General features: G+C 45.2%; 3 protein-coding genes across 9 annotated transcripts in view; 2 read left to right on the top strand and 1 right to left on the bottom strand.

Moving 5' to 3' along the window:
• NSD3 (nuclear receptor binding SET domain protein 3) overlaps positions 1-7,452 on the bottom strand; it is a 103,790-nt gene extending 96,338 nt beyond the window's left edge. For 3 of the 7 annotated variants that reach the window (XM_055567055.1, XM_055567056.1, XM_055567054.1), the window contains exon 1: positions 2,808-3,237. The gene's annotated coding sequence lies outside the window, so the exon portion shown is untranslated. Of the gene's footprint in view, positions 1-2,807; positions 3,239-3,862; positions 3,981-7,345 lie in introns of those variants that run through there. The other 4 variants (XM_055567051.1, XM_055567050.1, XM_055567049.1 and 1 more) reach the window with 4 other exon arrangements.
• Positions 6,848-10,927, top strand: LOC129643010 (LETM1 domain-containing protein LETM2, mitochondrial-like). Its single transcript, XM_055567087.1, has 4 exons — positions 6,848-6,954; positions 7,668-7,849; positions 8,653-8,733; positions 9,917-10,927. Exons 3-4 carry the CDS (start codon positions 8,687-8,689, stop codon positions 10,389-10,391), a joined length of 522 nt encoding a protein of 173 aa, XP_055423062.1. The 5' UTR covers positions 6,848-6,954; positions 7,668-7,849; positions 8,653-8,686; the 3' UTR covers positions 10,392-10,927.
• Positions 10,357-24,573, top strand: LOC129643007 (LETM1 domain-containing protein LETM2, mitochondrial). The gene is made up of 8 exons (XM_055567077.1): positions 10,357-10,480; positions 10,941-11,084; positions 13,953-14,090; positions 14,497-14,697; positions 15,871-15,990; positions 19,592-19,705; positions 22,184-22,276; positions 23,258-24,573. The coding sequence occupies exons 2-8, from the start codon at positions 10,983-10,985 to the stop codon at positions 23,309-23,311; spliced, it is 822 nt and encodes a 273-aa protein (XP_055423052.1). The 5' UTR covers positions 10,357-10,480; positions 10,941-10,982; the 3' UTR covers positions 23,312-24,573.
• The last annotated feature ends 843 nt before the right edge of the window (positions 24,574-25,416 follow it).

Genomic DNA, 25,416 nt, shown 5'->3' with positions numbered 1-25,416 from the left:
ACTTTGACAATTCATTCAAGCATGACCAACCTCAAGGCAACCAATTTCCTTTACCCAAAACTCACTCAATCTGATCAGTCTAAGAAATCACATATCTATTAACTTAAAGTAAAAAAAAAAAAAAAGCTATCACAGGCCGCAGGTGAGCTAATGATGGACACAGTAATGAGAGCAAAGTCTGGATTTTAATTAAGAATCATCTATTCAGAGTAGCCTTCCTCATTATATGACTCCCTAGCCAAGGAATCAGAATACTCAGGGGAGCTGGGCAGGGCACTTTTCTCTTTACAAAATTCTGAATCTTTACAAAAGGCTGAATTTATAGGAGTACTTTTTTTTAAGTAATGCAAGCTTCCAAGAATCTTTTCTTATTTTAATACACAACAGTCTCTCATTTTCCTAAAAATGTATGGCACTGTTAGTTCATTTACAAATTAACTACAAATCACATGTCAATCAAGCAGAAGATATAAAAATGAAACCACCATATAAAGAAATTCCAAAAAAAAAAGCATACTGAACAGTTTTTTTGAGAGTAGCTTTTCCTCATAAGATTCTTTAAAAATTCAGGCTGAATATTATCAAATCAAAAACATTCCAAGCTGTAAATCAAACCCCTCTTCTGAAAGTGCTCTCCCAGAGTAACACTCTAATAATATTCTATTTAATTTTTCCAAAAGACCAAGAACATATCTTAAAATTCTATTTAACAATTTGAAAGGATAATGCACTAAGATTAAATAAAAATGTAGTACAACTGGTTTGAGTCCATAAAATCATACTAAAATTTTAACAGGCTTTACTGGTATTAGAGAACAATTTCAATATCAATATGATGGATTAAAGTTTGGATTCCCCCAATTACAATAATATAGCAAAAACAAAAGGTCACTCACACCTTTAATCCTTTTCAGTATCAAAATAAACCAGGCGCCACTTAGTTTATCTAAATTTGTTAGTATTTAAACCTTTAGAATAGTAACTATTTTCAAATCACACAAGTAGATACATTTGAATACATTAGAGAGTTACTGTTGCTTTCCTGGAGAGTGTGATCTGAAGTTCCCACCAAAAAAACCTGGCACCTAAACGATGCTCTGAGATCTGCATGCCTGCTTCACAGATCATTGCACTGTGCTGAACTGACATTTGAAGATTGTATTGAGCAACTGTATGGAAGCAAGGGGAAGGGATGCAGGAGGGTTTTTTTTTAAAAGAAAACATTTAACACACCCATCCTCTATAAGCAAGAGCTATCAGAAAAACCTTTTAAAAATACACACATTTCTAATTTTCCAACACTCGAACTATAGAAAGTAGATATTCTACCACAGGAGACTTTCCAATCCCCTCTTCTCCCCCACGGTGTTTTGCCAAGAGCACAAGCCCAAGTAAAACAACCCAGGCAATTTCCTTGTTTACTCAAAGAATTGCAGAAAACACGTTGACTGCTTCGGAAGCTTCTGAAACAAATGCATTTCCAATATTTAAAAGACTTTTCATGAGCATGCTTGAAATAGACTAGTTATGATTCCTTCACCCAGTATTAAATATTCTTTTAACTTTATTAAAAGGGTTAAATTTTACACTGCAGCTCATTAGCATGCTGTGTTCGCAACCAGCAGGAAGAGGGAAAAGGTGGGAGAAAGCAGCGAAACACACAAGATGGAAAACATTACTACCTCCTTTGGTGGATATAAATAATTTTATATGACCCCAAGATGTATGGGAAGAGTTCATGAATAGAAAGAAGGGGGGTTAAAAATCTGGACTGGCCCCTTCTAGAATCCTACTGATGTCGGAGACAAGAAGGAATTTATTTACACTGCAGTGCCTGGCAGCAAACATGGCTGCCCCTGCCCCCTTTAAATCTGAATAGTCTTCACTCCCTCACCAAAACCATCAAATTATGGCCATGGCTCTCCTTGTCTTGCTACCATTACAGGAACACACCTCCTCCTCCCTCAAAACAGTAAAACCCACACCTCTCCATTTCACAACACCATAACCACTAGCTTCTCCATTCTCGAGCCTTGAAAGAAAACGCACAGAATACACAAATATAGGAACAAAAGGCTTTCCCTTCCTAACACTCCAGCAATCCCCCTGCTCCTTCTTTCCCTCCCACTCTGTGACGCTTGGTCCGTAGTTCTCACCCCTTGTCAACATTCAGTTCATTTCCTTCCCGAGCCCAATCCTGGGTCTCCCGGTTTCCTGAGTCTATTTCCTATCTTCCGATTGCATCCTGTCTCAATCACTTCTTATCCCTTTTTCCTAATCCACCTTTTCCTCCACTTCCATTCCCTCATAGCTCCCTTAGGGCCTCGTCTCTCCATCACATTCCTTCTCCTTCCCCCAGACTCTCCTCTAGTTCACACACTCCACCCCTAAACCTGCCTATTGCTCAGTCCGCCCAGGTCTCCCATCTCCGAACCCAACTCTTCTCCTCGCTCCCTGCCCCCTCCCCAGTTCCATCTTTATCCCCGCCCCCATCCCACCTCTACTCCCAATTCCCAGCTCAGCGCCACTCCATCCCTCATCCCAGTCCCTACCTCCCCAGCCCCACCTCCCAATCCCCTCCACACCCCCACCCTGCCCCAGCCTTCCAGATCCCCCTCAAGCCCTTCCGGGCCACCCAGTGGTCCTCCCATCCCTGCTAAGGTCTTTCTCCCGATCCGGGTCCCATTCCTAGGTCGCCCCCTCCTCAGCCCTCCCTTCCAACACACACACACACACACACACACACACACACACCCACCCTCACACTCTTTCTCTCTCACACACATACAAGCGCGCATTCACTTTACCTTCAGTTTGTTCCATTCTAACCCCCCGGCCGTGTCAGTACGATCACAGGAGAGACACGGAGGCCCGGAGTGGGGCTGGGGCGCGGGCAGCCGCCGGGTCCGCGGCGGGAGGAGGCGGAACCAAGCTAGGCCTCATGAAATCCCCGGGCTAGATTTCCCCCGCGCCGGACGCCTCTGCCATGGCCGGCCGGCACCGAGGAGGGGGCCACGGCCGGGCCGGGCCGGGGCCGGCCGCGCAGCGAAAGGAGGAAGGCTGCGGGAGGGAGGGTGGGCGGCGGAGCCGGAGGGATGGGGGTCGCCGCGCAGCTGCAGCTCCCACAGACGAGCCCGTGGCTGGCGGCCGGGCCGGGGCAGCAGGGTCCTCGGGGCTCGACGCGGCCTCGCGCGTCTCTCCGCGGGCGATCAGTGTGGACAGTCCCCCTCGGCCTCCGCCTCCGTCCTGGCCGCCCGCTGCCGCCGCCCGCTCCCGCCGCCACCGCCACCGCGCACAAAGCCCCCCCCACCCCGACTCTCTGGGCGCCCCCGCCGCCGCCAAATCTTCAGCAGCTGATTGGCCGCTGGCCGCGGCGCCTGCCGGGAAATGCAGTCCGGGGCTGGGAGCGCCAAGGGCCGAAAGGAGGAAGAGGCTCGTCAGCCTGTGGAGAGGAGGAGCGGGGGTGGGGGTGGGGGGGAGCAAGAAACGCGAGCCGCCTGGCGGAGTCTAGACGAGAAGTGAGACCGCAGGCGATCCGGGTGGAGAGACAGGAAGGTGCGATGCGGAGGCCGAGTGAAAAACAAAACAAAACTAGAGGACGGGGTGGAGGTTGGGCCGGTGAGGCCAAAGTGTGCTCGTGCGTGTTCTTTGATGCTTGAGGAAATAACAGCGTCTGTCAGTCACCCGACGGCGGGACTCCTCGGGGTGACACCGCGAGGCCGTCCCCAGACCTTAGAAATCCCCCTGCAGACGGGCGCCCGGTTGATAAAGATGAGCGGGGGGGAAAAGGGGGACAGATATGTCTGTGTTTCCCAGACTGGTTCCCGCCCGACCGCTGTCAAAGAGGAGCTCCGCGTCCCACCCGGCGGCCTCAGACCGGAGCCCGTTGGGGACCAGGCCCGGACGGCAGTTCTCCTCAGACGCCTCCCGGGCAGGCCTCAGGCCCCCGCACGCCCGCTTCCTGCTCGCCCCGCGGGCCCGGAGGCTTGTGGGTAACGGGGGGGGGGAAAGGCGGCGCAGCCGGCACCCCGATCCCGAGGGCTCCCCGCCCATCACGTGCCAGGCCCTCGCCTGCCCGCCGGCCACACCTCCGCTTCGAGGGATGGGGGCGTTTGTCCTCGTCCAAGCTCACGCACGCAGGAAGGAGAGGGAGGAAGCGGGAGTCGAGATTCTCTGTTACCCTATATCCACACCGCCCCCCCCCCCCCAATCCTAGGAAACTTACATGAAACAATAAAAGGTCTCAGGTGCGTGACACGGTAAACGAGTCTTGCAGGAGTGTGACGGTTTGGTGATATTTCCTGGGGCCTGGGGATAATGACTTAGGACGCGGCATCGCAGACGTGAATGTACAAAGGAAACACAGGCAGCGAGATGAGGAAACCAATACTCGGTTCCGAGAATCATGAAGTCATATCATCCACTAGACGTTAGACTCTCCACCGACGTTACAGTGCGGGACCTATTTGGTACTGTTACGGGCAATTCCTGCTATCTTTATCTGTAAATACCACTTAAACAGGAAATTTAAAAAGTCCTACATATCAATGATTTTCATGGTTACTAATTATGGATTCGTTTTTAAAAAGCACCCTGTTAATAATGCTAAGTTATGATATTCAGAATTAAGCATCTCCATTACTATCCTTAACTATTTATACACCTATACTTGTGTGGTTGCTATGCTTGTGATACCAGAAGTTAAAGGAATCAATAAAAGCACATTTTTCTTTGTTTTAAATGTCTTTTTAGAACACAAGTCTCCAAAGGTGATTTGTGAACTTATTTCCAATGTTTGATTCTATCTCCTGGAAAGAGAGGTTAAATTGGTCTTTTTTTTTTCTTTCCTAAGATCCTTTCTACCTCCATCTTCTTTTCCACCTTCCTGTATCTTTCTTGCTTTGTTGATAAGCGGTTTCCTTGGCCTGACACTTGGATTGTCCCCTTGAGGAGAATGTGGAAAATTATTCCCAGGGATTTTATTTTAATCTGCTTCTAAAGCTGTGCTGTCAAGAGTTTAAATTTATGTGAAGTAAATGCACAGTCTCTTCCTGCATAAGATATACATTGTCAATAATATTTGGTCTGGAGCCATATTTAGGGAAATAACTTAAAAATAATAATTTCTATTTTTAGCATCTAACATGAGGTTCAGACATGCTTTCTCTTCTTCATAGAAAGTGAGCAAATAGCTCATTAAGAAAGCAACCTACAATTCTCAGAGCCAAGGTTAGGGAGAAAAAAAAATTGTTTTTCTCTTCTGAAGATTATATTAAGAAACTCATTACATGATAAGTAACTTATCCTGAAAGTAAAAAAAAAAAACACCCACCAGGTCTGGTAACAGAAGGCAGACACTGCTTTGAACCAATGGATTTCAATAAGGAAGATTCTTAACCCTTCCCTTTTTAAAATGGGATTGCTGACATATGGCCATGGTAGAAAGTCTAGCTCATCTTTCAAATACTGGGTTTGGAATCGCTCATCTGGTTTATGAATACTTAATGATTTTCACTGTGCCTGGTTGTAAATGAATACAATGCATGAATAAGAATAATTTCCCGGTATAAAATGTCTCCCAGGGAACTGAGAGGAATATTTTTGCATCTTTTATGATCTTTTCCAGAAAAGTACCTGTGCATGATAATGCAGTGATTAATTTATGAAATTAATGTGAAAAGTATACCTACCTAGCCTTTTAGAGTTCAAAATTTACCACTGGGAATTTTCAGGGAAGGAAAGGTACAGAAACCAAAGCTTTATAGATTTTAATTGTAGAAAACATAGAACATGAAGGGAAGCCTTTATGTGGAAAGTTGGCTATCAGACATGCACAATGGGCCCTCTAGTGGCCACACCGAAAAGTTTTGCCCATTTAACATAGTTCATCTATTCGGTTATTAGTTTAAAAAAAAATGCTTTGTGGATTAAAAGCTGCCTTCATTTTTCTTAAAGAATGAAATTTTATACCCGTCAGCTTTTATTCTTACAAATGCGCAGCCCAGATGAGTAAAGTTTGTGGTCAGTCACATGTTAAGAGAAGCCTTCGTGTGAAAGCGATTCCTTCCTGTCTGGTGTTAGTCAAAGGTGACCCACCAAAATTGTTTTCCTTCTAGAGTAAGATAAAATGGATGGGTAGAGATAACTGGGGAGCGAAAACATTTTTACATCTTTCACGTTCCCAAAATGACTCAGTTCCCCAACCTGGGAACTGAAGTGCCCCCAAACCTGCAGTGTCACCGCACGACTACTATAATATACATTTTAAATACTGAGATTTCTACACTATTGAACATAAACAATGTCTGTCAAGAGAACATTAATAAAGCAGTTTTCTTTAGTGGAATTCATATTTCCATATGCAGATTTCACAATATTCCAGTTTTTGACCCTAGAGATAGGAGAGGAATGTTTTCCTCACCATTCCCGCCCTTTCTGCCATGCCCTCTCCCTGCTATTTTCCCCGCCCGCAGTTGCGGAGTTGGAAGGTGAAGGGGGATACATCAAAGTGATGTAATTGGTGACTCCCGGATGGTTACCATGGCGACTATCAGGCATATTATGCTACTGGTAGAATAAGAGCTTCTTCCATCTAGTCTTCAAGAAAGGGTTTTGGGGGTGGGGGAGGGATGTGAATCCACAGCCTACAGAAGAGGGACAGGCAGGGCTGAGCCTTCCAGCACAGACAACTCCTTAAACTATAGTCGTTTCGCCGGTGGGAACCGGACTTCTCTGCCTCCTGGGCTGCCACCGCGAAGGACGCCCTCGCGCCCCAGAATCTGCGAACTGATTGGCGGGTGGTGTCGTCACTCACAGTGACGTGATGGCAGAGGAAAGAGGTGGAGCCATAGAGACTTGGCTTCTGGCCCTTCTAGCTGGGGGAGCCGGGGGTGGAGGGGCATTGGGAAGGCACTGGAGGACTGAGGCAACCGTTCCGGGAGCCGGCCAGAGGAGGTAGGGGCGGGCGGGACAAGTCCTCAGGTTGTTACTCGGTGGACCGCGCCCGCCTGTTTTCCTCCGGAGCCCGCTCCTGTCCGTATCCTGCTCCTCCCATCGGCGCCCAGCTTTCCCCACATCTTCCAGGCCCCACCCCGCTCTCTCCTCAGCCTCTGACCTCGGTTCCCTACCCGCGCCCCAACTTTTGAGCTCAGCCTCCACCCCCCGCCCCTGTGCTTCATTTCCTCATTTCTTTTCCGCCCCCTGCGCCCCGATGCTCCTCGCCTTCCTTCCATAAACTCGGACCGCCAAAGCTCGTGGTCCCACTGCCCGCACCATCCCCTTTCCAAAAAAACAAAGACCCCCCCCCCCAAGACCCTACCACAGCAAACACAGCCCATCAACGCACAAGGCGCACAAAAGCCATCTTCTGGGGAAGCCGAGGGCGCCTTTTGCCCCAGTGTCGCCGAGAATCAGAAGCAAAGGTAACCCAGCGAGCCTGGGGCCGGGGTGAGCTGGAGGCGCTGTGCGGAAGCGCAGGCTGGGCCCGCCGACGGCCCCGCCCCCCGGCCCGACTCCGCCCCCCCCCCCCCCCCCCTCCGCGCCTCGGCTTCGCCCCGCCTCGGCCCCGATCCTGACCCTCCCCGCCTCGGTCCCGCTCCGCTTCGGCCTCGGCCCCGCCCTCCTGGGAAGTGGTTGCTCAGAGCAGAGTAACTGTCCCCCTCCAACAGGAGACGACATGCCCTTTCTGGGTTCAGATGTTCTGGAGAATCATTTGAATTCTTGTTCAAGACGTCAGCTCTATGGTTGAGGTTTCCGACCAGGAGGGACTGGAACTCCTTTCCCAGCTGCAGGAAAACAGTCGACAGTGTGAGAAACTAATTCCCTTGCTGCCTTTGGCTGAAAAGCGCTGGTAGGATGGTCAAAATTTTTGGCAAAGCTTATTTAAAGGTTTAAAGCTGAGTTTGGGTTTCCCTTGTGGCTCAGCTGGTAAGGAATCCCCCTGCAAGGCGGGAGACCTGGGTTCGTTCCCTGGGTTGGGAATATCCCCTGGAGAAGGGAAAGGCTACCCATTCCAGTATTCTGGCCTGGAGAATTCCATTGACTGTATAGAGACACGACAAAGAGACACGACTGAGCGACTTTCACTTGGGCTCTTTGGAGAATCGTTAGCATAGGAAACCAGGCTTCCTCCACTTATGAATTATTAGTAGGTATCTTTCATATTTTCACTGATGAGTATTTTCAGTCTTTAAAGGTTTGGCAGCAGCTTGGCCAAGTAAGGAGTAAAGATAATTGAAAACAAATGCAGAAGAAAATTTACTGTCTACTTGTAATTTTAGGCTACAAATAAGTATGTCTCGATCAGTTTCTTAGACACTTGGCAACCATTCAAGTAAATTACTAAGTACTATTTACCAGAAATCAAAATATCTTTGAAGACCATATCATCATATGAACATCATTGTATTAGAGATCATTTCTATGTGTGGGGATCTAAAAGTACCATTCTCAAATGCAGGGCTAAGAAAATATTACTCCTGATTGGTGGAAATGAAGAATGAAATTGGAAATGAACTTGAGGGAGATTTTACACTTTGAATAGAATATGCAAATTTTCTACCCTTGAAGTAGTTTATAACACTTAAATCCTGGTATCTGAATAACTGGTATGTTTTTAAGGTACTGAATTGTTTACTTACTCCTTCTGCCCAGGTCCCTATGTTGACTCGTTGAAAGAAATATAAATATGGCCTTCTACAATTATAAAACAGTCTTAGCTATTGCCTGGACAAGGTAAGCCTTGGGATTCCCTCCTCCCTCCACTATTTATATGAACCTTATTTTTCTAGATGGAAAAGATACATGTAAAAGGATAGACTCAGTACACAATTAAAGCTTTCTTGGTTTTAATTGTGTTGGCTTTTAGGAAGCAGGCATTTTAATGTGTTTAAACTTATCCTAGATTTTCTATATGCTTTAGAACTCAGGCTGAATAATTTGTAAAAGTGTGAAACAGGTAAGATAGAAAATGTAATGGCTTTAGAGTGACACCACCGTAACTGATGAATGTTACATGCAGCCCTTAGATGTAAAAAGGAGTAAAATGGCTGGCAAGCAAGCCAATCCTAGGGCTTATACCTGCCCCAGTACAGTCTGTTATCACTTACTTATTCCAAAGAATATTCACTGAGAACTTACTGTGTGCCAAATACATTGTACATTTTCCCTTTTGGCCATTCAAAAAATGCTTTATCTTGGCAAAAATAGTCTGAAGGAATGGAAAAAGCCATCTCTTTGCGAAAAGAAATCTCTTTGCCAGAAACTTTCTTTTACCTAACTGGGTCTTATTTTTATTTTCAAACAATCTGATGTGTCAGTTTAGCTGAAGATTGTGAGTTGTTGCAAAACTGGAATGTAGAGATCCCTGGCTGGGGAGCCTAATTCTAATTCTTATTCCCAATATTCGTTAGGAGTCTTAGATGAATAACATTTCAGCTGTAAGTCCTTCTTATTTGAAGGAGTCCCTGGGCACTGCATAGACAAAGTAGTATTATGTGATTGGTTAATCCCCACAGGGACCATGAAGTGTTTCATTCAAACAATATTTCTATCATCAGTAGAGTAGCTGAAAACACAAGTGTTCCACCTGCTTAATGACAATAGAGACAAACTGTCACACATAGCCCCAATGGAAAAGTGTTTGCTTTTTAAATTAATAGTCACAGAGTTTCTAGCTTGTAACACAACAGTTATCCTTAGGATATATCTCACAGAGTGTATCATTCACCCACAAAACATAGTGTTATTTGTTTGGACTAAAAAGTTGTATGTTATTCATTCAGGAACATGATCAGCTTCGAAAAATGCAGGATTAAAAATGATTGTTTTATTTTTACCAGATAAAATATTTATTTCTTTATTCTTTCATTCTGTAATAGTATGTGCTTGACTTAGAGGCTGTTGGTCTTTATTCCAGATTCCCTAGCCATTTTGTCCTGCCTACCAGCTCTTCTTATTCCCCATCATTTGCATTTCTTCACTTGCCAGATTCCCATTTAAACAAAACCTATATGAAGAACTATGGAAGCAAAAAGTACTCCCATCCAAGTCAGTCAGGCAATAAAGTACTTCATTTACGAGCCAGAATCTTCCAAGAGCTGCACACTTCGACTTGCTGGTTGCAGGAGGTCCCCAATAAACATCAGCAGGAGCAAACAGCAAAGAAACCTCAGGTGCCAAGCCCTCAGCCCACGAAAGAAGTGGGCATGAAGATTAAGGAAGGAAAGCGATCTTATAGACAAATAATTATGGATGAACTGAAATATTATTACAATGGATTCTATTTGCTTTGGATTGACACCAAAGTTGCTGCCAGGATGGTTTGGAGGCTGTTGCATGGACAGGTGCTGACCAGACGAGAGAGAAGAAGGGTAGGCAAGAGTCATATTTGAGAAAGAAAATGTAAAATTGAAACGAACTGTTGATGAACCAACTTTTAAATTCCTCTGAAAAAATCCCAGAGTAGGAATAGTAATTCACGGTGAGAACCAGAGTTTCTGACTTATCTGCAACCGACTTGCTGTATACCTGTAGATGGGCTCTTAAAATATGTGTATAGTTGCCCATGGAATGGTTATAATTGTGTTTTCTAATTTCTCCAAGGGGTTGAGAGGCTTCAAGTTTGATCTGTGCATCTGGAGTAGAAACTGCTGTTAATGTATTAAGTATATGCATTTGAAAAACCAATTGTAACAGATACCATGTTATTAAAGTACTGACTTAGATGAAAGCTCAGATGCCAATAATATGTTTTGATTGTCATAGATTTCCTTGAAGATATCCCATAAACATTACTTCTGAGCTAAGGTACAGAGGAAAATCCGGCCTTTCCATTTTATAAATAGCTGCCTTGGGTTTTTATGCTTTCAGAATTGAGGCAGACTTTTGTTTTTGGCATGGCCAGAAATAATGGATATTTGCATATGCCTTTAATTCTTTAGCTGCTGAGAACCTGTGCTGATTTCTTCCGCCTGGTTCCATTCATGGTGTTCATCATCGTCCCCTTCATGGAATTCTTACTGCCAGTGTTTCTGAAACTTTTCCCAGAGATGTTGCCATCAACTTTTGAAAGTGAATCCAAAAAGGTATGAGGATTTTGAAAGATTTTAAAAGAATTAATAGAGTTTTATCTTTTTAAGAGCAGTTTTTAGGTTTACAGAAAAATTGAGCAGAAAGTAGAGAGGATGTCCAGCTACCTCCTGACCCCTGCTCCTATTTCCCCTATAAATTTTTTTAAATTATTTTTTCAATTTATTTTTTGGCCACACAAAAATTAACTGTGACTAGATGACCAGCAGGCGTGATTTACTCAAACAGACCCTTGCGTGCTTATGAGTAGCTCCCAAGCGGAGGGTGTCCTCTTCCTCCTTTGATGGCCACTATGAAGGTGAAGGGCTGGCCAACCAAGGCAGTGCCTTCATTCTCTCCATCTCGGCCACTCTGCCAGACAGACAGATGAAAGCATGGACCCTGCCCCATGAGAGAACAAAGAAGGCAACTTTTAAATCAGACTGAGACATGTTTCCATGCCTCAGTGACCATGGACCTGAAGTGACAGAATAGTAGAATTTTACCACACTGTTTGAAAGTCATTCTGAATAGAAGGACTAGCGTTTAAGATGCTTTAACAGTATAAAAGCGTATGACGTAATCAGAGACCACCAACTGGTCCTCTGTAGTTGGAGCAGGGAGCACCAGGGGATCCATGGGAGAAGATGAGACTCACATACTGTGCTGGAGTCAGGTTGGAAAGTATCCGCCACCCTCAGGAATTTAGACTTTGACTATGTTGATTGATAGAAGGTGAATGCAAAGCAGAGGATGAGGGGAAAAAAAAAAAGTGATCTATATTTTAGATCAATCTAAATCATCTAATCAATTATGATTAGAGCTATATTTTAGGAAAACAATTTGCTGGCAGGAAGGATGAAAGAGGACGGAGCCAAATGAGAATCAGCTGGAATGTTATTACAGTAGCATGAGAGAGAGGGAGGACAAAACCTGAATTATAAACGTTTCATCAGGAGTAAGACTTTGAAGATAGGTTTGAGACAGATTTAAAGGGTAGAATCAAATTGCAATATTTAACTGCCTGGCAGTGGTTTGAAATTAGTTTGCTTAAATCTAAAATAGTCAGGGTCTAGGATTAATACCATGGGATTCCAAGGAATGTGTATGTGGTGGGGTTTTTTTGTTTTGTTTTGTTTTTGGCTGCACCATGTCACATGATAGATCTTAGTTCCCTGACCAGGGATTGAACTTTTACCCTCTGCAGTGGAAGTGCAGTGTCTTAACCACTGACCTGCCAGGGAAGTCCCCAAGGAACTTGTTAGTGAATGCAGAAAGAGGTGGGGGATGAGGTAGTGATTTGTCTAAGTATTCCTCTTTCCTCAACATTGCTTGTTTCCTGAACATATGCACATACATATCACGGCCACAGTATTAGAAAATACTTTCTCCTTTGCTTTGTTCCATGAACAGAGGGAGAGAGCAAGAGAGTGAAGATGAGTACCTAGCTTTCTGCTTACACAAGGTCCCAGCGCCATGCACTTCTCTTTCATTGCCTGATATACTTTTACATTAATTTGTGGAACTACCTGGAGAAGGAAATGGCAACCCACTCCAGTATTATTGCCTGGGGAATCCCATGGATGGAGGGACCTAGTGGGCCTCCATTTATGGGGTTGCACAGAGTTGGGCACAACTGAAGCAACTTAGCAGCAGCAGCAGTGGAATTACTGGTTTATTATTGACAATGTTTGTCTCTCCCATTAGACTAGAAGTTTCCTGAGGGCAGGAATTCTTACCTGTTGTTGCCCATTTTACCCTAGCACCTAGCACACGGTGAATGTTCAATAAATAGATGAATGAAATCGATGGTTGCGTGAGTTTTAATTATGGTATTGCCATTGTGTGATTCTAGGGGGCTGATTCTTCTAAGGTATTTCTAAAAAACAAAAACAAAAACAATGATTGCTATTATTTGCTTGTCATTAGAATCTCTTGGGCAACTTAATGGGGGGAGGATTTTGTTGGAAGGAATGATGCTAAAGCTGAAACTCCAGTACTTTGGCCACGTCATGCGAAGAGTTGACTCATTGGAAAAGACTCTGATGCTGGGAGGGATTGGGGGCAGGAGGAGAAGGGGACGACAGAGGATGAGATGGCTGGATGGCATCACTGACTCGATGGACGTGAGTCTCAGTGAACTCCAGGAGTTGGTGATGGACAGGGAGGCCTGGCGTGCTGCGATTCATGGGGTTGCAAAGAGTCGGACACGACTGAGCGACTGATCTGATCTGATCTGATATATGTATATAAAACACATTTATTCCTGTTCCTCTGTATGTACCCTGATCATGGTTATTTTGAAAATACTACCACATTATATCTGATAGTGAACTAGAATTTAGAATTAGTGGTTAACATATGTCTTAAGAGTATGCATTTAATTCCCTTCTACGTAGTGCTTTGTTTATATCTGTTATAGCACTTCATTATCTTGTAATTAATTGTGTTTGTTTTCTTCTTAATTTGTAAGCTTCATTAGCTTAATTTCCTAGTTTGGTTTGTGGCCAAGGAAAATCTGGGGTCACTCAGACCAGGGGTCAGCTTGACCAATGACCTAGATGGTTTGCACCAGGTTAAGAGATAGTGTATATTTTATTCTAAAGAGTGACAAAGACTTCCACTGAGGGAACTATTTTGAACCCATCCAATATTTATGATGATTGCATTAGTGAGAAAGGTAAGATTAAGGAGAAAAGTTGCAAATTGAGGCTACTTTTTAATTTTCTCTGGTTTTCACAAAACTCCTTCAATTAGGTTTAACAAGAATATTCATTCATGAAGTAGAGATGACAAGCAACAACGCCACAGTTATGTTTCTCTCATCTTTATCAAGTTGTAATCATGAAAGATTAATTCTAACCTTTTCCTCTTCCATCATGAAGGAAGAAAAACAGAGAAAGAAAATGGCTGCCAAGTTGGAACTAGCGAAATTCCTTCAAGAAACGATTACAGAAATGGCAAAGAGGAACAGGGCCCAGCTGGGGGACGCCTCAACCCAGTTCTCCTCCTACGTCAAACAGGTGTCAGTCTTTTATATAAAACCAGACAACTCCATGTTATCACAGAGCTTCCAGATTGTTCCTCATCTCTGAATTTGCAAATATCTCAGTTACAGAGATACAGTATTTCAAAAATTTATGGGAGTTTGCAGAAAACCTATCTTAAAGCCATCAATGCTTTGAAGATGTTAATAACTACTTAGAAAAACAGTACAATGAAACTCAAACTTTTGAACTTCTCCTGATGTTCAGTTGATTTAGGCTGACTTCTGACAGATTTTTTTTTTAACTCCTCTTTGTAACTCAGGGCCCACTTCCAGACATAAGATAGAATCCATAAATGCGTTGGCATCTTTCACGTGGTCTACAGGGAAGATTCTTTAAGCAGGAAGCAGGTTTTTATTAGTCCCTGTGTCCCACTGCCTAGGTCCAGACAGGCCACAAGCCCAGCACCAAGGAGATAGTTCAATTTTCCAAACTCTTTGAGGATCAATTGACCCTGGAGCACCTCGACCGACCTCAGCTGGTGGCCCTTTGCAAACTGCTGGAACTGCAGTCCTTTGGAACCAACAATCTGCTTCGCTTCCAGCTACTGATGAGGCTGAAGTCTATAAAAGCAGATGATGAGGTAAGAGCTGAACTACAGCTGGAGGGAATTAGCCTGGCCTTGGGAACTGTCTTAGGGTGGCTCTGTGACAAAGTGCAGTGCCTTCTGTTAGGTCTGCCTGGAGGCTGGTTCTGGCAGAATGAGTGGTCTGAGCAACCGCTGATAACCTGAACCTTGATGACTCACTTTCGAAGTTGCCTGTTGGGCTCTTGAGAAGGTCTTGTAAGCAGTGAGTAGCTTGGATGTCTTAGCTGGGGCTAATCAAAACCAGTTAGGACCCATGGGGAAGGAACAGCAGCTTAGTAGATCCCGGGGAACAGCAGATCTCACTGCCAAGGACAGTGCTCAACACCCACCCCTCCCCTGCCGCCCCCCACACTTGCCCTGTGCTTCCTTCCCTTGGATCTTGGTGAGCCGCCCTGGTAAGAAGGGGTGGCCAAGGACCACCAAGGAGGGAAGGAAGGACCCCAACATCTTCAGGAGTAAGGGCACCATTTGGACTGTAACTACTGGTTAGTGTCCTAACAAAGTGGAAAGAATGTTTCTTGAATCTGAATTAGCCGCTTTAAAAGCATTCTGCCTGAGGGAGCAGGATTCCCAGAACTGAGAAGGCAGGATCCCATTGGCCCCATTTAGATTTCAGTGGTTGCTTTCAAAACTGTGGAATAAACAATACTGGTCCCAGAAGTCCCATAGTTTGGGGTCTTACCAAGTAGAAACTGTGTTAAGTTATTTATTGAAGGAGTTTTGAGGCCCAGGGAGTTGGGGCTGTTCTTGCGGGGTTGGGGGGTGGGGGAGGAATATTGCTGGGATGTGCAACAAATGGTACATTGAAAGCGTTTCAAATGGAATGCTTTTCTAATGAGTCTTAAAGTCGCCACTCAAGGGAAGTGGGGTGGGGCTGTCACAACCAGGCGAGGGAGAAACACCTCGGGGTCAGGCGGTGGAGTTCTATAAATTTCTGATATTATTCACACCTGTTGGCAGGGTTCCCTTCACCTCCACCACTGCACCTCCTGAGGTCACCTGGCTTTATTGAGCGCCTGGCCTTTGTGGCAGTCAGTGCAGGGGACAGAGTGGGAAAGCTAGCTGATTCTGCCTTTCCCCTGACTTGTAGGAATTGAAGGATTAGGCAAAACTGGAACCAAAGGACCTGATGCCATTCCTTCTTTTTTTTTTTTTCTTTTCCCCCAGGTAATTGCCAAGGAAGGGGTGAATGCTCTGAGTGTGTCGGAGCTCCAAGCTGCCTGCAGGGCCAGAGGGATGCTGTCACTGGGTCTCACTGAGGGGCAGCTGAGACAGCAGCTCACAGAGGCAAGTGGTCGCTTTCCTGGGCCCTGTTCCCTGGAACTCTCTCCCGTCCCGTTTGTGTGTCTGCTCAGTTGCTTCAGTCATGTCTGACTTTTTGCAACCCTATGGACTGTAGCCCTCCAGGCTCCTGTGTCCATGGAATTCTCCAGGCAAGCATACTGGAATGGGTTGCCGTGCGCTCCTCCAGGGGACCTTTCTGACCCAGGGATTGAACCCATGTCTCTTATGTCTCCTTCATTGGCAGGCAGGGTTCGTTATCACTAGAGCCATCTGGGAAGCCCCCCTCCCCATTTTCAGGCCTTGTTTTTAAATTTCTGCCTTGCCAACTTACCTAATTGGCCTTCTTTGGCAGAGCCGTGGGCCGCTGAAGAAGCTGGCTTTGACTGCAACACGGTACTCTGTTGAATAGTTGTCTGTAGCTGCTAACACACCACCACAAACTTAGCCACTCAAAGTAACACCTGCTGATCAGCTCTGGGTCCTGCAGGTCAGAAGTACAGGCTGTTTTCCTTTCTGGAGGCCATGGGGGAGATTCCATGTCCAAGCTCATGCAGTTTGTTGGCTGAATTCAACTCCTCGCAGCTGTGGGAGTGCGGGCCCTGTTTCCTTACTGGCTCCCAGCCCCAGGCCATTCTCAGCCCCTCCGGCCTCTCCATCTACAGTGAACTTCTCACCCAACCTCTAGCTCCGTATTTAAGGCCTCATGTGATTAGGCAAGACCTACCTGGGTCATCTTCATATTTTAAGGTCAACTGACTTTAGACTTGGAATTACATCTGCAGAATCCCTTCATGGCAGCACGGAGTTTAATGTTTAATTGAGTAACTGGGAGAAGGCGTAGGTACACAAGGGACAGAAGTCTTGGGACCACCCTCCAATGTGCCTCCTCCTCCGGGTATCATGAGGGCCCCGAGCTGAAGCTCTGACACAGGGCCTGTCATCTGGGTGAATCCCCCTGAAGGCCTACACCTTTTGGGGCTGCTTTCCCAATTCATGCCCCAAACCAGGGTCAAGTGTTAGCTTTGTAGCAGATTTCCCTCTGATAACGTACTCTCTCCCAAACAGTGGGTTTTAATGGAGCATTTAAACTGTTTTAACTGCTTTAAAACAAAATAATAACTCTTATTACAGTCCTCATTCCCATTACTGTAAAAGGTGCTGTGGAAGGACTTCCTTGGTGGTCCAGTGGTCACGGCTCCACACTCCCAATGCAGGGGGCCCAGGTTCAATCCCTGGTCAGGGAATTAGATCCCACATGCCGCAACTGAGAGCCCACATGCCGCAACTAGAGAGCCTGCCTGCCTCAGCTAAAGATCACGCATGCCGCAGATAAGAGCCGCCATGCTTCAGTTATGCAACTATTGGTCTGGCATACTGCAACTAAGGTCTGGCACAGCTGAAAAAAAAAGTGTGCACAAATTATTTAGGGCTAGGAACCACTGTTGTGGCTTTGAACCACATCAGGTAGTGATTTCCTCTTCCATGTTGGACCTGCTCTGACTGGAAGGGGAGCATGTTCTAGGGGGTACTTAAACATCATTTATTTCCTGCATGTAGGGTATTTAGTGACTTCATCCTGTCAAATTGTTTTGTTGGAGGGATGTGTTGTTTTACAATCCCCCTTCAAGGGAGCAAGAAAACTAAGCCAACCATACAATCTTCATGGATTGCTATGGATTACTGTTCCCAAAATCCTGTGGTAGGATATGGCTGACATTTCATAGAAAGGAAAAGCTAAAAATGATAAACTTACAAATGTTACAAAATGTCTTAAAAAAAAAAAAGTTAAAACTATGAGATTCCACATGCACTTGTTACCTTGGGAAAGGTCAGAGGTGGGTGACATGCTGTTGGGGCGGGTGTAAGGACAGAAGGGCACTCATGGAGTGCTGGTAAAATCCTGCATGGAGATTTGGCAACAGCTTTCCAAATTTAAAAATGCATTTACTTGGACCTAGAAATTTCAGTTCTAGGAATTTATCCTATATTCTTGCACATGTGCAAAATGACATACCTAGAAGATTATCCACTGCAGCACCATTTATGATAGCAAAGGACTGAAAACAGCCTAAAGTTAATTAGTACAAAAATCAAATAAATTATGGCATTTCCATCAATGGAATCCTTTACAGACATTTAAAAGAAGGCAGCTCTGGGACCTCCCTGGCGGTCTAGTGGTTAAGACTCTGTGCTTCCATTGAAGGGGGTGTGGGTTTGATCCCTGGTTGGGGAACTAGGATTCTGTATCCAGCACACTGGATGGTGTGGCCAAAAAATAAGGAAATAAAAAGAAGGCAGCTCTACATCTACTGGTACAAATCAATTTCCAAGATACTTCAGTGAAAGAAAGCAAGGGACAAAAGTGTGTATATGTCACCCTTAGTGTAAAGATAAACATATAAATGTATATTTGGTTTTGTTATTAATATTTTATTGGCTCAAGTGTTGTGGCTACCACTAAGGTTTTGTTTTGTTTGGGCCATGGGGCAGGGATGTGGGATCCCAGTTCCCCCGACCAGGGATCGAACCCACACCCAGTGCAGTAGAAACACTGGTGCTGGCAAGTCCCTAAATATATATTTGTATACGCATAGGATATTGCTGTAAGATTGTATCAGGAACTGATACAAACCACTGTACCAGTGGTTGCTTCCAGGGAGGGAAATAGGGTAGCTAGAGAATAGGGTAATTTACCTTTTGAATTTTGTCTTGTGTGCATCTATCTATCTATCTATGGTCTTCCCTGGTGGTTCAGTAGGTAAAGAATCTGCCTCCAATGCAAGAGACCCAGGTTCGATCCTGGGTGGGGAAGATCCCCTGGAGGAGAGAATGGCAACCCACTCCAGTATTCTTGCCTGGAGAACTCCATGGACAGAAGAGCTGGTGGGCGATAGTCCATGGGGTCAGAAAGACTCACATGACTCACTAACACACACACACACACACACTCCTATCCAAAATTTGGCCAATTTGGAGCTTGAAAAATTACATCTCATTCTAATGTTAATTTCTTTAGTTATGAATGAGGTTGATGTAATCTTTTACATTTATCTACTTTATACTGAAGATACTTACCTCCTTTGATCCACAGTTGGTGTGAGAGATTAATTGAACCTCCCTCTCTGACTGTGAGGAGAAAGCAATGGCACCCCACTCCAGTATTCTTGCCTGGAAAATCCCATGGATGGAGGAGCCTTGTAGGCTGAAGTCCATGGGGTCGCTAAGAGTCGGACACAACTGAGCGACTTCACTTTCACTTTTCACTTTCATGCATTGGAGAAGGAAATGGCAACCCACTCCAGTGTTCTTGCCTGGAGAATCCCAGGGATGGGGGAGCCTGGTGGGCTGCTGTCTCTGGGGTCGCACAGAGTTGGACACGACTGACGTGACTTAGCAGCAGCAGCAGCAGCTCTGACTGTGAGGGGCTGTAGGGCACAAGCAGGGATGCAGCAGCCAGGAGACATGCCCCTGTCCTTGCTCTTAGTACTCAGCGTATGCCTGGGGGGCGGTGAGAACCAGAAAGGAGGAGATGCAGGGAGTGGGGCGTCACGTCTAACTCTAACAGTCTGTGATTGTCATGTTTCATCCCTCTTCTGTTCTCCAGTGGCAGGACCTCCACCTGAAGGAGAATGTCCCACCTTCTCTTTTGCTCCTGTCCCGGACCTTCTATCTAATAGACATGAAGCCGAAGCCGATTGAGATACCACTCAGTGGGGAGGTGAGTCCTGGCTCTGCGGGAACCCAGACCTCACGACTGGGGTCGCTCTGCAAACTTGTTTCCTCTTATAGTCAGAGTAGGCCTCTTTTTTGGGCTTATCTTTTGGAATTTGGCCCCAGTGGCTTTGCTAAGTTGCTTCAGTAGTGTCCGACTCTGTGCGACCCCATAGACGGCAGCCCACCAGGCTCCCCCGTCCCTGGGATTCTCCAGGCAAGAACACTGGAGTGGGTTGCCATTTCCTTCTCCAATGCATGAAAGGAAAAGTAAAAGTGAAGTTGCTCAGTCATGTCTGACTCTTAGCGACCCCATGGACTGCAGCCCACCAGGCTCCTCCGTCCATGGGATTTTCCAGGCGAGAGTACTGGAGTGGGTTGCCATTGCCTTCTCCAGTGGCTTTAAGATCTTTTAAAAATTCCTTTAAAAAATGAAAATCACTCAAACCACCTCTAGCTTTACAGCTGTTTGCTGTGTTTAGGAGTCTTATTTGATTTCTTATTAGGAGTCTGGCTTTATTCTTTCTAAGTATCTAGTCTTCTTAGAGGTTTTTTTTTTCTCCTCCTCACCATTCTTTCTCCTTTGAGACTGAATGGTTCCTGTTCTTTCCTGTCTGTCTCATTTGCCCAGATTCCTATTACTTTTTAAGTGGTGAATGGCCAATCTAGAAAATAAACAATTCCTTTGTCTCCTTTCAGCCCATTTCCTTAATCATTTGTGATCGCCTTAACTCACTAGCTGTTGTTCTCCTGGCGTTCTGAAGAGCCCAGGACTGGCCCAATCACCAGAGCATCTTGCTCTGGGCCCATCGGAAGGGGCCTCTCACTTCCCTGCTTTGTGGCTTCACGTCTGACTCGGAAGCTGCATGTGTGAGAAAGGAGGGCCCACGAGAGAAGAGGCTGCACTTGTGGCCGAGTGGATGGACCTAAGCACTCTGGAATGAGGACCAATCATTTGGAATCTTGGTTATGCTATCGACTCCTCGGGCAAGCTGAGGAAAACATGAAGTCCAACATGAAAAATGTACTTCAGGAAACACCATCTTGCTCTCCTTTTCCAAATTTTCAGAAACTGATCTGGATTTGGGCTTTGTCCAGAAGCATTCTAGGGAGATTTAGGAGATAAAGTCTGGAGCATAGAGCATGTTCTACCAGGCTCCTGGGTTCTTCCTCTTTCTTTGAGACAGACCAGTTGTTTGTCATTCTTAGACTGCTCTCAGTAGCAAGGAAGTCTTAGAGTAGCGAAATGTCTCAGAGCTAAATTTTAGTTTCAGAATGATTCTGCTGCTGCTAAGTTGCGTCAGTTGTGTCCGACTCTGTGCAACCCCAGAGACGGCGGCCCACCAGGCGCCCCCGTCCCTGGGATTCTCCAGGCAAGAACACTGGAGTGGGTGGCCATTTCCTTCTCCCATGCAGGAAAGTGAAGTCGCTCAGTCATGTCTGATGGTTAGTGATCCCATGGACTGCAGTCTACCAGGGTCCTCCATCTAGAGGGTTATAAATTCTTGATCCAGATGTTGCTTTCTGGAATGGTTAAGAAATATCTGGGAATTGGACTTCCTTGGCGGTCCAGTGGTTAAGGCTCCAGCCTTCAATGCAGGGGCCTGGGTTCTATCTCTGGTCAGGGAATGAAGATCCCACATGCCTCACAGCCCACCCCCCCAAAAAATATATATATATATATTGTAAAAAAGAAGTACTATTAAGAAAAGCTACCTGGGAATTAAGGACAAAAGGACAGGCTCCTAGGCATTTTATTGTTATTGTTGTTGTTTTTAATACATGCTTTTAAACTTCTATTCTTCATATGTACAAAATGAAAACAAGTAGCATGCTAGATTCAGTAGAGAATTGAGACATGAAACTGAATATACCATAGTTTTGGATATATGTAGCCCTCTTCCCTCCAAAGTACATGAAGAAATTACTTCCAAAGAGCAGAGATTTACTTTTCAAATATAATTAATGTAATTGTTGAAGACAGGTTAGCTAGCTCTTCTAAAATACCACTCCCTCCCTCCCTCCCTCCCTCCCTCTTCAGGTATTGCAGGAGCTTCTATTAAGTAACACCTTTCATTTGAATAAATCATTTATTACTAGCCACCAAAAATGACACCAAAGATGTCAGTTTTAACTTAAGTTATATCAGTGCTGGCAGAAACTGATGCCTAAGTGAGAAATGGCAACTTTTGTGTTCGTTTGTTTTTTTTTGAGAGTGAGGACAGGATCAGAATGGCAAATAAGTAGCTTGTTAATAACAAAGGATTTTAAGTATCAGAATCTGATTAGACTGAAACTTTTGTATCTAGAGTGCTCAAAAGTTAAAAGGTAATACTAAGTTGCTATTTCAGGGACATATACTGCCTATTTCATCCAGAAAGGAACTCAGGAAAGCAAATTGTGCAGAAAAGTACTAAAGTAGAAGTGCTTCTGAGTTTCAGGAGGAGCAGACAGCTTAATTTATATAAAATATCTCTCTCCCTAGGCTCCAAAGACAGATATTCCCCTGGGATCACCCACTCCCCCTGAATCTAAAGAGAACACGGCCGGTTTAGCACCTCAACTGAAGGAAGCTGAGGTGAGAGGCTTTTGATTACATGAAAATAACAAGAAGTTAATTTCATTGGTGTCCTTTAATAAGGACTTATTTTGGGGTACTGCTTGATCTAAGAGAGTTCGGCATCTGGCTGTATGCTTTTAGGTTCCAGATTTTGCCCGTTGAGTCCCGTGGCAGACATTCCGTAGTTGTTCCCAGGGTCTGGTAGTCATGGCAGTGTGCCTGTAGCTCCAGTACAGCTCGTGTCCTACGCCAGAACCCAGCTCTCAGCTCTGATGTTCATGGAGAATGGATACGGCTGCCGTCAGTTACGCCATCACCCACAACACCAGCAGAGTCTATTTCATTACCTAAATAATCCATCACTTCTGCTCAAGAAGATGTAAATTTCTAAAAAGGAAACTTTTCCTCAAGTTGCTTTTAGGGGCAGTGAGAATCTAGAATTATAATAGTTGCAAAACACCACACCCTCTCTCCATGTCCTCCAAACAGGAAGGTGTAGGCTGAACTTCAGTCACCTTATAACCACTACATTTTAAAAAAATTCAGTGATCTAAAAGCAAATACATATATCAACAAATGCAATCGTGGTTCAGAACTAAACATGTTAAGTCTAGAAGCTAATTACAATATAGGCAGATTCTTATTTTCTGTTGCGCCAGATGGAAATAGTTCCCATATGTTGTGTATTTCACACAGGCTTCAGATGTCAGGAAATACTAGCAGGAAAGCAATTTAAGAATCTTAGGAGAAGTGCATGTAAATGAGAAATTACTTATCTATCCACTTTTCCTGTTTGGGGATGAGAGCAGAAAGCAGGAGGCAGTGAACAGTAGGGGTCACAGGAGAGTTGAGCTGTGGAGTGGCTCTGCTGGCTCTCCAGGACCAAAGAGGGAGCCACTGAGCACCCAGATGGTTTAACCCAAGGCCTTGTCTGCATGTCTTCTTTCTCATTGTGACCAATCCCTAAAGTCCTTGTGTTTTTGTACCCCAATACTCCAGGCAAAATCAGAAAAGACAACCCAGAACAGCAAGGCTAGTTCGAATGGAGCATAAGGACTCATGGAGGATGGAGCTTACTCTCTCTGGCTTGCTGCCCTCAGCAGTGGCATCTGTAAAGAACGTCCCTGAGATAGAAGATCAGTCATTTAGTCCTCAGGGCAGTCTTTTGAGGCCTTGTAACCGTTCAGATGACATCAGTGGCAAGACCAAGTTCGGATCATTTGGAAAACTATTTAATTGCAAAGTCCATGTTCTCCGTAGCATTAGATCATCCCACTGGACTTTGTGTAAGGCCCATCTGCCATATTGTTTTTTAGCAACTTCACGTCCTTTTAAGAGAGGAAACTTTTTTGTGCAATGGAATCAGCCTGATGCCTTAAGATACCTCTTGTCTTCTCTAGCTCGGTAAGCTGGGTAGGAACTAGGGAAATTTCAAAGCCAGTCATCACGAGCATTGCACAGGCACTCTCACACTCTCACTGCCTGTACAACTTTTTCAGACTGAGCACACACACATACACACACATCAGTAGGAATAGTGCCCTAGAAACAAAGTACCTTTGGAGACGGGATGGATGTAAGTCCCTGGTTAGGTCTTCCCAGATCTAAAGAAGAAAAAGCTTCTTAGGGAAGAAGATGGGGAGTTCAATAGACTGGCAATCAGAGACTTGGCGGCCCCCCTCGGGCCCGCAGAGGCTGCAAGGATCTGGGAGGCCGCCACTCCTCCGGCACATATGGCTTCCATTAGCCTCCATCTTGCTAGGAAACATAATTAAGGGCTTAAGACAGAACCATTTGTTTGTGCTGGGTGTGTGTGTTTTTCTGGTCTGTTTGTCTTTCACAAACAGACTATCTGTTAGTCGCAGGGGTTGTTAAGAGTCTGATACAATCCCAATACTACCCAGGAACAGGTATTATGTTCAGATATTTATGTTGGTTATCTTCAGTGTTGTCCACACTGAAAAACCTTAATAATAAATTGATCACCATGCAGCTGACCACCAACCTTCTTCCTTTGGGGAGTACTTAGAAAGGAAGAGGTGTTTCAGCTGCAGAAATTAGATTTCTGTACTTGCTGTGGAATTGAAGGCAGTTAGATGGGCATCCATGGAACCAAGGAAAACTCAAATCAACCTGTCTGGGGTCATCTAAAAGAGGAATGTTATCAGCACTTGACAGCAAGGAAATGCACTTTAAAACCTTCCCTAAACTTCCCCTCCGCCATGGGACAAGCCTCACCATGTCCTGTCCTGCTGAGGAACTCTATGCCATTGGCCTTGGAAGGTGATTCACAGTAAATTTTCCCACTTTTAAAATGATGAGTGTTTATTTTAATTAGTTCATATTTCAAGGGTTTGCATGTGAGAAAGGGATTAGCTCATTCATTTATGCAACCCTGTTGCAGCTGGGTGCCTCGTGGGTGCTGTGGGGCTGCTCTACAACTCTTTCTGGCTATCCCTGTGAACAGAGTGGGAAAGGGGCCCTTGGCCACCTCAGACCTCAGCTGGACTTCACCCATGTTTGCTTCATAAATAGGCATCTGAGACCCTCAATACACCTCTCTTCCCCTTCTTCTGATAGTGCCTCAGAGAGCTCACTTCACTGGTGGGTCCCATGATGGTTATAGGTGCAGCCTACTGCTGAGACTGAGCTAGTGGTGTTCTGGTAAATGATTAACACCTGGTCTGGTGGTTAGACCTCTGTGCTTCCACTCCAGAGAGCTTGGGTTCGATCCCTGGTTGGGATCTAAGATCCCACATGCTGTGTGGCATGGTTTCAAAAAAAAAAAAGTTAATAGCCAACTCTGGGGCGTGGTTGGGAGGGAGCCCTGACTTGTAGCATTGCAAAGCAGTGATGTAAATACTCCCAAATGGCTGATCTTCAAGCTATCAATAGGTCACCGAACAACAGTCGGGGAGAGATGGATATGGTCAGCTTGAAACACCCCACTTACTGACCCCCGACCTCTGGGAAGAACAAGAGACACTTAAACCTCTAGTTGGTGCAGGCTGCAAACGTTATCGGAGAAGACAATGGCAACCCACTCCAGTGCTCTTGCCTGGAAAATCCCATGGGCCAAGGAGCCTGGTAGGCTGCAGTCCATGGGGTCGAGAAGAGTCGGACACGAATGAGCGACTTCACTTTCACACATTGGAGAA

The sequence above is a fragment of the Bubalus kerabau genome, chromosome 2, assembly GCF_029407905.1.
Source record: "Bubalus kerabau isolate K-KA32 ecotype Philippines breed swamp buffalo chromosome 2, PCC_UOA_SB_1v2, whole genome shotgun sequence".
Classification (NCBI taxonomy): Eukaryota; Metazoa; Chordata; class Mammalia; order Artiodactyla; family Bovidae; genus Bubalus; species Bubalus kerabau.
This window is presented reverse-complemented; position numbering and strand designations above follow the sequence as displayed.